We start from the raw sequence: 12,076 nt of genomic DNA, 5'->3' as shown, positions 1-12,076 counted from the left end.
ATACACCCAGAGCAGTGGGCACCAGGACAGGGCATTGAACCAGCAACCTTTGGGTTACCAGTCCAACTCCACAACTGCTCCCTAAGTGAAGTTTATTTATAAACTAATTTTGAGAGGATCACATGCTTATGATTTCTTGCGGCCGGTCCCGCATTATTCAATTTATGATTCACCAATCAGACGAGTCCCAAGCCACTATAAACACCCTAAGTTCCACATAACAGCCATCTTTGTTTTGAATAATCACCCCTTCCACCCCTACTCCTCCTCCTTTCCTAGATGGGTGACACAGTGGCCCAGTGGTTAGCACTGTTGTCACTGGTTCTAGTCCTTACCAAGTTTTTACGTTCTCCTCATGCTCACGTGCAACTTAAGCTAATTGACTAATCCAAATTGCCACCATACACGTGCACCTAGTAAGTAGTTATCTCTCAAGAGCAATCACTATCTGTTCATTAGCTAGTACAGCAGGGGAGTTCTACTCGAGATCTACCTGAGCTCAAACTCCCCTCTCGCCTTGCAAATTGGAGCCCTAGGCTCGAGGATCCTATGAGCTCAGGGCTCTCTCCCAGGACAGCAAGCCAAACAAGTTTTATAATCAATCATCAGCTAAGTGTGAACTCTTGAAAGTGGATTGTTATCAGATGACTGCACCAAAAGGATATGAATGTATAAGAATTCTGATGGCTCCTCTTCTGACAATACTAAATGGACTGATGCAAAACATCGCCGGTTCAGAAGAGAACCTGAAGATTGTGTTTCCCTTGCTTATGACAATAAAAGTCTGCAAAAGAGAAATAGATTACACAAAAGCAGGAGAACACAGGATGAACAGAGAGCGCTTTATCTAACATTAATGGGCACAAGACTGACTTTCTGTGTTTTATAAAAGGGGTCGATGTCTTCTAGAGGGGTGTTGAGGAGATCCTCCGGGGGATCGCCATAGATCATGGGCAGACATTTTCCTGCCTCTAGATCGCTGCTCGGTGCCTGTGGTTCCTCCTCGGCTCCCTCTAGTTCCTCCCTGGTGCTCCTCTCCTGGATGAGCCTCTCGATCTCCGCCAGTGACTCTGGGGTGAACCGGCGGAACACACTGGTGCCTGTGGGAGGGAGCAGGCGTGCCATCTTGGCATCGCGAAGAGATACCACCTCAACGGGGAATCTCTACACTAAACTCCTAAAGAGAGGGAGAAAAAATATATTTGAATTATGATGACTGACAGTGCTGCTTGAACTGTATGGACCATACAAAATAAAATCCAGTCCGAAACTTGCTTGTATTTGTCTGCTGCAGATGCATTGCAAAAGAAAAGTTCAAGCTTCTCTCTGAATGCAGTTTACAGTTTACAGTAAAGCCACAGTCACATTAGACTTGCAAAATTTCTATGGCTACTGCAGTGGTGGAAATATGTCGCGCAATGTTAAAGGGCACCTATGGTGAAAAATCTACTTTTCAGGCTGTTTGGACAGACATATGTGCATGTGTGGTGTTTAGACCGTCATATTGGGGTGATATAAGCACACCCAGTCCTTTTTTTTCAATTTAGCAACATAAAAAATGGTGGACCAATTGGAGCGGTTTTTTAGATAAACCGCAACTTTACGTAGGAGTGCGGTCCCCCCGCCCACCGAATTGATTGACAGCTGCAGGTATTAACATGTCCCGGTAGTCACGTGTATAATCATATCAGCAAGAGAGGACGTGCGCAAAGCAGCCGGGAATAAAAGGTGTGTTCAGTTCGCTAGAGTCATCAATCATCATCAAACATGATCAAGAGTGAGTTTCACATGTTTAAAATGTTTTAAAACTGCACGTCTGTAATGAATTATAGCGATTTAACTTATCTTTACTTCATCAGCACAGCCGCGTGTCAGAACAATTATAAAGGACGACACTTCAGTCCCGGTTTGTGGACGTTAAATCAGGTTTATTTTGTACATTACCATAACAGATATCCATACAGCAGTGGAGATTAGCCTGTATCCTGTCACATTTGCGTGCAAAAAGAGTGCAAAGCTAAACGGGCGCTCTGTCTGTCTGTCTGTTTGTGTCTGCTGCGGTGTGTGTGTGCGCACATGCAACTGCACAATAAATACTAATTGGTAAAGTTCTTACTGTAGTATTTCTCACAAACGCTACGTGAGATCTGCTTCCTTTAAGTCTGTCTGTTGTCTGACGCTGCAAGGAGATTAAGGCACGCAGAAAGGCACGTAGAAACGGTGTGCAGAGAGGACTAGCCCTAAATAAGCAGTACACCAAAACCGCCACCCAGTGAAAAAATGTATAAATAGGAATTTAATAAAAGATATAATAAATAATCTGATGGGTGTTTTGAGCTGAAACTTTACACACACTTTCTGGAGACACAAAAGACTTATATTAAATCTGAAAAAAGGGCTAACCTAGGTGCCCTTTAAAATATGTAATCTACTTGCACTGAAACACTGCAATTCTGTACACAATCCAATCTAAAACAAACAAAAAGCGCTTCAGGGTTATTTAATATGCTGGTGATCACTGGATAAGGGAATTTTAAAGGTAAACAGAAAATAAAAGAGCATACAAAAGTGCACAGTTTTTTTTTAAAGCCATGTCAATAAAGCGTTTTTTTTCTCGAGTGCCTTGAACTGATTATTTTATTGTAAACCTGTAAAATGATTGTTCTTTTAATTCAGTCCATGTCTTCACACGGTATACTGTAATTAGTTAAGCTGTCAAATCACATTTATTTATTTATATACTATTTATATATACTGTATATTTTCAGCTCCATTTATTTCAGTGTTGTTTCATTTTGTGACCAGGAATTTAGAACAGCCTGCATTTATACTGCAAACCATATTAAAACACACATGAAGCCTTGGGTCTGAAACAAAAGCCTTTTCATATTACACCATGCAATAATGACTCATATGGGGAAATTATGGTGGTCATATTGGTAAACCAGTGAGAACTTTGTAACAGTAAAGTAGACAATGTCCATAAATGCAAATACCATTTATCATAAATACAAATTTATCTCCCAGCAAAATGTTTTTTTTTTTACTGTATGTTTAAAGCTCTGCTGTGATGGACAAAATGTACAGAACATCTGTACAAATGAACTTCTATCATGTTGTCATTATAGGATAATGTTTGTTGGATTTTGAGGAACAAGTGAAAAGAGGAATTTAATCAGTTTTGGAATAAGGCTGTAACACAGGGGTCACCAAACTTGTTCCTGGAGGGCCGGTGTCCTGCATATTTTAGCTCCAACCGCAATCAAACATACCTGAACAAGCTAATCAAGGTCTTACTAGGTATACTTGAAACATCCAGGCAGGTGTCTTGAGCCAAGTTGGAGCTAAATCCTGCAGGGACACCGGCCCTCCAGGACCGAGATTGGTGACCCCTGCTGTAACATAACAAAAAAGTGAAGCACTGTGAATACATTCATGTTGAAGTTTACTGTATAATACAATGCAAAACAATGATGGCTTAGATGTACAAATGAAATTCCTCAAAAACTTGTTATATATATATTTTTTTTGGCCTTTTTGCCTTTATTAAGCGGATATGACAGTTTTACAGACAGGAAGCGAAGTGGGAGAGAGAGAGGGGGTAAGGACGGGAAATGTCCACGAGCCGGGATTCGAACTCAGGATGCCCTGAAGTGCTACTGCACCATATGTCAGCGCGCTAACCACTAGGCTATTGCACTGACAAATAAAAAAAATGTATATTTTTAATCTGATAGTTGATACATTTGTATATATTCAAAATAATTAGCTGAAGTTACTAGCATGTTAGTCATGTTTACTTGTATATGAGTCAGATTTGACCCCAAAAAGACATGAAGGTGGATGTTTTCACAATTACACAAAGTCATTTAGTTCATAAAGTATACACTAGACTTGTAAAGGCAATAGCTAGATTTTATTTTATGTTTTAGCTGTATTGTTGATAAAGTAGTTCAGATTCCTTAGTAATTTGAATGTTACATTTAATCCAGCAGACATCAAAACAATACGTTCAACCAGAGTTCTGAATCTGATATTATTTTGTCACATCAGTAGGTCGATGATTGTGATGAAAGGCCAAATAACATATTCTCCCTCCCTCTAGTCTAAGACATGACCACAATCAATCGAAACTCTGGTCTGCCACACTTGAGACTGTACCACCTGCAGCAAATAACTGTCAAGGCAATGACAAGACACAAAGTGTACAAGCCAGTCTCATAGAGCAAGACACTTTCCCACAGTACCAAGGACAAGGAGAGCCAAACATTACTCTAGAACATCATATTACTTATTAACTTAGCAGACACTGGCTTCCAGGCCAACTCCCATAGATCATGACGACTTCACAGAGACACAGCCAATGACAGGCAACTACAAGTGTGTGTCAGGCAGCCATTTTGTATATTTAGTTTGGATGATCTTTAATGTAAAACCAAACACATTACTAAATAGAAATGAACATTCATAAAGAACAAAATGGACATCCATGTTGGCTATCCTTTCGCTCAAACATTAGTGTATGACGGATTTCAAAGCATACACCCTGGGGGTTAAATCAAATTCTACAAAACTAGTTGCAGCTATTTACGCAACTAAGATTAATCAATTTTCCACATTTTTATCATGATTTCTTGCTTCTGCTATTCTCTGACTCACTAGATTTACTTCTTGGATGAAAACTGTTTGTACAGTTTTGGACACCATACAAAACTGGCTGTAAAATTTAGTTTTGTTTATGGTTTGCTGGCTGATTATTTGGATACCAGACAAAACAGATTGTTTCCAGATTGTGCATTCTGCTACGATTGAGCTACTCTAACACTGTAGCTTCATAAGCTGTAAGCTACTCATCAGATACTGTAGCCTAAGCTATTGTCAGACTACACTTTCATAACAATTAGCTACTTACACTGAATCTACTTTGTTCACAAATGTATATATGAAAAAATAAATGTATTAATTTTCCTTCGGCTTATTCTCCCATTATTCATCAGGGGCCCCAGCGGATTGAGCCACCAACTTATCCAGCATAACACAGCTGATGCCCTTCCAGCTGCGACCCAGTACTGGGAAACATCCATCCTCTCACATGCACACACATACACTACGGCCAATTTAGTTTATTCAGTTCACCTATACCGCATGTCTTTGGACTATGGGGGAACGCAGTGAAAATATGCAAACTCCACACAGAAATGCCAACTGACTCAGCCAGGACTCAAACCAGCAACCTTCTTGCTGTGAGACGACAGTGCTCCTATTTGCAAAAATGTATTTAAATATTAATTCTAGGTTTAAAAAACAAAACTTATAACAGTTTTTAAATTTAAAATTTCTCAGAAATTCTCAGACTGCAACTAATGTAACATTTCACACAGTCGGGAGGCCGCTAAGGCGCTACTCACTTTGTCTGCAAGAGACTGGTGAAGTCTGTGAGAGACTAGTGATGTCTTGTGGCCACAGATGTGCTGAAGTCATTCAAAGTAACAAAATATATAAATATATAACGTTTGGCCTGTACACTTTCTACAAAAGTACCACAATACTTCTGTATCCTTCAGAATTTTTAGTTGTAAGCTTTCTTCATGTTTCATGAATTTGATCTCTGTGTTTTCCAACCAGTGGTTTTTGTTGTGTGCTTTGAATAAATTTTTTAATGATGAAGATTATAGCCCACATAATTTCTGAAAAATCAAGTCAAGTGTTAAAAAATTGTCCTCTAATTTACATTTCCATACATGTTTTTTTAGTTATATATAATTTTTATATTCTTTTTTTTTTTTTTTTGCAATGACGCACATGTGTGCAAGTTGAAGGCAGGCAGATATACAGTACGTACGCCTCTGAGAATTCAGTCTTTCTCTGTGGGGGCCCAGCATACAGAGAGGGGCTGGGAAAGTGGAGACAGACACACACTCTGTATCGCTCTCATGCACATCCGTACCATACAAACACTGATATGGTGGCCGCTCAGCTGCCGTGGGCCATCATGGTTGAGCATCGAGTTACACAAGTGCGATGACTCCGCTCATTCCAGCTTCACTCGCATCGCACCAATAAACAGCTCAACAAGCCAACTCAGCTCTGACCCAAAGCTCTTCTCCCAACATCTACACCACTGCATGCGTCCTCGAACTCCTTTAACCACCAAAAACAGTCCCTCCCCTTGATCCTTCCACCTATTACAGCTCACAACTGATGAAACTAAACTCTCTTCTTTAAAAAATCATCAATACCGTTTCTACATCCCTTTTTCGGAAGGACTGATTTTAAAAGCTATCAAAAGCTCATAATGTGTCCCCTTCAAGAGGTTCCTGCCAAAAAATGAGAGGACGTTCTGTGCAATTTTTCCCACCAATATTAAGCTTCAGTGCGCCATTCTGGGTGGGGCTTCACGCTACCATTAAGATCTCTCATATCACTAGAGGATGAGAAAGAGCATTACCTCCTCCTTCACTTTTTTAGAGTCTTCATCAGGTCAGGGGCCCAGTTTCCCCCAAGAGTTAAATATACTTCTAGCGGAGTATTTATTGAAGATATTTCCTGATTGCATTATAGGAGATCAGGTCTTCAACAAGCGGATATATCACTAGATAGTCCTGCAACCTGCTCATGTTCTTTTTGTAGCTGTTCTGTAGGGTCGGTGTCTAAAATTTCTATCATTATTATTGTTATTATTATTAATAATAATAATAATAATAATATTAATAAAAAACCCTACAAATTCTTGAAAGGAGTCAACAGTTATCCATACACCAAATATATTACAGCTGTCACAAGTCAAATTTTAAAATGTAAGTAAAGTGTTAATTTTTTGGGCTGCACACTATCGTTTCAGTATTGATATCCTAATGTGTGAATCTGCAATAGTCACATCGCAAGATCTGCAATGCCAAGTTGGGATTATAATAGCCAGCCTCCACAGTTCAGAACACGTTATTTGTGAAGTCTGTTCAAAGTTGAACCCTAATATAGTGAAAGGTTTGTAAACATCTGTGACTGTGTGAGATTTCAAGCGAATTTAAACCAAAGTTATCAAGGTTTAGCTTTAACAAAGATTAAATGTATTCATTTATACAATTTATTTTATTTATTTATTTAGTTAGTTTATTTATACAGAAACAATGTACAGCATGACATGTTGTGCCAGAGTTAGCTATAAAGCTAATTTACATCTGGAGTCCCTGGGCAGGAAGCTGTAAGTTGTGATCAAGGGAATATACTAATATACTACTGTTATTTTAAATATGACTGAATTTCTGTGCCTGAATACTGTTAGAATTCATAGAAGATCATAAAACAAGATTTATTTCATTTGCATCTTTTTTAATTTGCTTATACGTAAAATGCTTCTAATTATATTTTATGCAGAGTGTCCTACAAAGTAATCTCAATCAATCTAAAATTATAATTTCCAAATAGTGTTACAAGTCATTTTTTGAAATTATATTTCGCAATATACACAGAATTGACACAGCAATGTCAATTTTTTTCCAATATCGTGCAGCCCTAGTGAATAAGCAATGCATTTGTTAACCAAAAAGATCCGTTGTGAAGAGTATAAATATTTAGGTTCTCCTTCAATACTAAACAGGTAACATCTGACCCTTTTTCTAGTTTATATACTTACTTCTGTTCTTCATTTAATTGAAAAGGCGGGTAGTAGGTAAGGATTAGAATTACTTTTTCAACTAGCCATCTAACAAACAACAAAATCTCAGTTTCCAACTTTGATGCTATCCACCAGTTCTAACTGTAATATTTTGTCCCTGACTCTGGGACGCCTTGCTCTGGAAATCTGCTTATTTAGATGAGAGAACGTATATAAAAGAGGGGTTAATGGAAGGGTTTGTTCTTTGTGTTATTAATTATAAAGAGAGTCATGTCAGACTAACGTTACACTGCAAAAAATGCTTTTCTAACTTAGAGTTTAACTTCTGCTTGTTTAACTTAGAGATCTGCAGGACACTGGCCCTCCAGGACCGAGATTGAGAACCCTGTTCTAGACAACCAAAAAATATTTTCCTTTTTCAGAAATAATGTTAAAATTAAATGAAGTTTCACAAACTAATTTCGAGAGGAGCACGTGATATGATTGACTACAGCTGACCCTCATTGCTAATCATTAGCTAGCCTATCAGATCATTCTAAAACTACTATAAATATCCTGCCTAAACTTCATTCCTTATCTTCGTTTTTGGAAACCCCCCCATCCTTCCCTTCTCCCTCCTCCTCTTTCATGATCGGGCAACACGGTGGCTCAGTGGTTAGCACTGCTGCCTTGCAGTAAGAACGCCACAGGTTTAAGTTCTACTTGAGCCAGTCGGCACTCCCTGCGTGGAGTTTGCATGTTCTCCCTTTGTTTGCGTGGGTTTTCTCCGGGTCCTCCGGTTTCCTCCCACAGTCTAAAAACATGTACATAAGTGAACCGTAATACATAAGCACTTAACAATAGCAATAACAAAAGGGGGCACTCGAGAAACATCTGATCTCGTATCCCTCCTAATGCTCATTGACCAGGCGGGAACCTTGGGCTCATCTATCTCTGAGCTCAGGGTTCTCTCTCGGGACATCATGCCTGCTATCATAGTCGAGCATTATCTAAGTGTGAACTCTTGAAGTGGGTTTTTCTTGAAACAAGCAAAATAATCTGCTAATGGGGTAACCAAAATTATCTTGTTTTCGCGTAGCCAGATTATGACTTTCTCCAAATGCAGAAAATTTGTATTCCATTAATGAACATAAAAAATCATTACAATTTACTTAAATTACAATAAAAGATAATTTTAAGAGCAATAGTAAACAAAAATCATTTTAAAACAATCGTAGCTAAATGGTAACTTTTTAAAGAACTCTTATTGATTGGAGCAATTGTTATTTGTTCTATTAACAGTTTTCAGGAGGAGCTTGCAAAGATGCTATGACAAGCCCAACTCATAACTGACAATCATCCTATTATTCAATCAGCATTAGATCAAACCCCTATAAATAATCAAGCTTGTCCTTCCTCCATTATCTCTTGACTTTCAGCATTCGAACTCCATACTTTAAAATCCAATCTTAAACTTAAATAAGTGGGAGCATTCTGAGGCCCGGCTACACACTACGATCGGACCCCTATCTGTCTCTCTTTCTCCCCTGACAACTATAGTGTATTTATGAGTTCAGAGCCCTCTCCATGGACAGCACAGCAAATATACTTTTTAACAATATTTAATATATTCTTATTCATTTAAATATCTTAGTGTGAACTCATGTAATGTATCAAAATGGTAAAAAAATAAATAAAAACTGCCCCCACTGTAGTGTTAATAGGAGCCTTTCTAAAAGCAGCACACAGGCTAAGACTAATCTTAATCATATGACAGAAGTCATATAATTCTAATGTCTGATAATGAGTTTTTTTTTTTTACCAAAATAATGTAGAGTTTGGTAATAACACACAGATAATAGCAAATATCCATCAGCAAATACCTTCAAAGATATTTGGACACGCATTTTGTCTATTAAAATTTGAAAACAAAAAGCAAATGAAATCAGACGTGTTATAAAAAGTTAGCATATGCTCATTTTCAAGCAAAACAATTCCAAAATGATGTTCATTCATTCATTTTCTTTTATGCTTATTCCCTTTATTTATCAGGGGTCGCCACAGCGGAATGAATCGCCAACTTATCCAGCATATGTTTTACGCAGCGGATGCCCTTCCAGCTGCAACCCAGCACTGGGAAACACCCACACACTCTCTCATTCACACACATACACTAGGGCCAATTTAGCTTATTCTATTCACCTATAGCACATGTGTTTGGACTGTGGGGGGAAACCCATGCCAACACGAGGAGAACATGCAAACTCCACACAGAAAAACCAACTGACCCAGCCGGGGCTTGAACCAGCGACCTTGCTGTGAGGTGACAGCCACTGAGCCACCGTGCCACCCAATTCTTTTACATTTTATTCCTAATCGCTGTTTAATGGAGAGAAGATGTTTTTCAATAACTAATTACTTTTATGTTTGCCATGATGACAGTACATAAAGTTTTACTAGTTATTTTACTGGTATTCTGCTTATAGTGCAATTTATAGGCTTAATTAGGTTAATTAGGCAGGTTATTGTATAACAATGTTTTTTTCTGTAGCAAATTGTATATATATAAATGTATATTTTTCTTCGGAGGGACAATATTATTGAACTTTTTTTTTTTTTAATTTAAAACAGACTTTTATTTCAGCCGAAATAAAACAAATAAGAAAAAATATTATAGAAAATACTATGAAATAAGTCCCTGCACCATTAAACATCACTTGATAAATATCTAAAAAAGAATAACAATACTGTTGCTAGTCAACATTAAAAATACTAGTCTTTTTTTGTATTTGTTTTTTGTGCACAATTATTTTCACATTCAGGCGACGCAGTGGCGCAGTAGGTAGTGCTGTCGCCTCACAGCAAGAAGGCCGCTGGTTCAAGCCTTGGCTGGGTCAGTTGGCGTTTCTGTGTGGAGTTTGCATGTTCTCCCTGCGTTCGTGTGAATTTCCTTCAGGTGCTCCGGTTTCCCCCACAGTCCAAAGACATGTGGTACAGGTGAATTGGGTAAGCTAAATTGTCCATAGTGAATGAGTGTGCATCCGCTGCATAAAACAAATGCTGGATAAGTTGGTGGTTCATTCCACTGTGGCAACCCCAGATTAATAAAGGGACTAAGCCGAAAAGAGAATGAATGAATGATTTTCACATTCAAATTGCTGTAAAGTTACATAGATTCACATACATACAAAAAATACAATTTGAATATTTTATCTCAGAGCTCGCATGTGTTTGTTTTCATGTGTCACTCAAATAAACATCTAAATAAAAGAGAATTAATTAATTTTAGCTTAGACATAACTGATCCTACAGTTGAAGTCAGAATTATTAGTCCCCCTTTGATTTTCTTTTTCTTTTTAAAATATTTCCCAAATGATGTTTAACAGAGCAAGGAAATTTTCACAGTATGTCTGATAATATTTTTTCTTCTGGAGAAAGTCTTATTTGTTTTATTTTGGCTAGAATAAAAGCAGTTTTTAATTTTTTCAAAACCATTTTAAGGTCAAAATTATTAGCCCCTTTAATAATTTTTTTTTCGACTGTCTACAGAACAAACCATCATTATACAATAACTTGCCTAATTACCCTAACCTGCCTAGTTAACCTAATTAACCTAGTTAAGCCTTTAAATGTCACTTTAAGCTGTATAGAAGTGTCTTGAAAAATATCTAGTCAAATATTATTTACTGTCATCATGGCAAAGATAAAATAAATCAGTTATTAGAGATGAGTTATTAAAACTATTATGTTTAAAAATGTTTTGAATGTGTAGAAATTAGGGGAGAAAATTAAACGGGGGGGTGGGGGTTGGGAATAATTCAGGGGGGCTAATAATTCTGACTTCAACTGTATATCCAGACTATATCCAACTGTGTGACCTCTTGACACCAGTTCTTATGTCTATGTGGTAAGTTGTAAACAAATGATCAGCAGCACAAACAAGGGATTTTATTACTATAGTGTGATGACATGAGGCGTGCTCTTGGTTTATGTCTTTTTAAAGGGTCATATGCCATGCCTCTCTTTTCTGCCGGGTCCACATAACCTTAACCAGCTCTCAAGCCTCTAAAGTATGCTGGAACCTTACTCGGATGTCTCAAATTCACTAGCAACTGAAATCACTATGCAAAATGTGGTCATTTCAAACTAAAATCAAGAACTCATTGCAATAATTACAAACCAATCAATATACAGTTAAAGTCACAATTATTAGCCCCCTTTGACTTTTTTTTATAATATGTTTATATAAAAATATTTGCCAAATGATGTTTAACAGAGCAAGGACATTTTCACAGTATGTTTGATAATATTTTTTATTCTGGAGAAAGTCTTATTTGTTTTATTTCAGCTAGAATAAAAGCAGTTTTAAATTTTTTTAAAAACCATTTTAAGGTCAATATTATTAGCCCCTTTAAGCTATATATTTTTTTCGATAGTCTACAGAACAAACCATCATTATACAATAACTTGCCTAATTACACT

At 37.5% G+C, this 12,076-nt stretch overlaps 1 protein-coding gene across 1 annotated transcript in view; it reads right to left on the bottom strand.

Annotated features, from left to right (window-relative positions):
• scn4aa (sodium channel, voltage-gated, type IV, alpha, a) overlaps positions 1-12,076 on the bottom strand; it is a 49,870-nt gene that overhangs the window by 32,734 nt on the left and 5,060 nt on the right. The window contains exons 2-3 of the mRNA XM_056470090.1: positions 874-1,177; positions 666-784 (exon numbers count right to left, since the gene is read on the bottom strand). Of these exons, the coding sequence (XP_056326065.1) occupies positions 666-784; positions 874-1,125 (371 nt within the window). The 5' untranslated portion in view covers positions 1,126-1,177. The remainder of the gene's footprint in view (positions 1-665; positions 785-873; positions 1,178-12,076) is intronic.

This window comes from Danio aesculapii, chromosome 12 (genome assembly GCF_903798145.1).
Source record: "Danio aesculapii chromosome 12, fDanAes4.1, whole genome shotgun sequence".
NCBI classification, from domain to species: Eukaryota; Metazoa; Chordata; class Actinopteri; order Cypriniformes; family Danionidae; genus Danio; species Danio aesculapii.
This window is presented reverse-complemented; position numbering and strand designations above follow the sequence as displayed.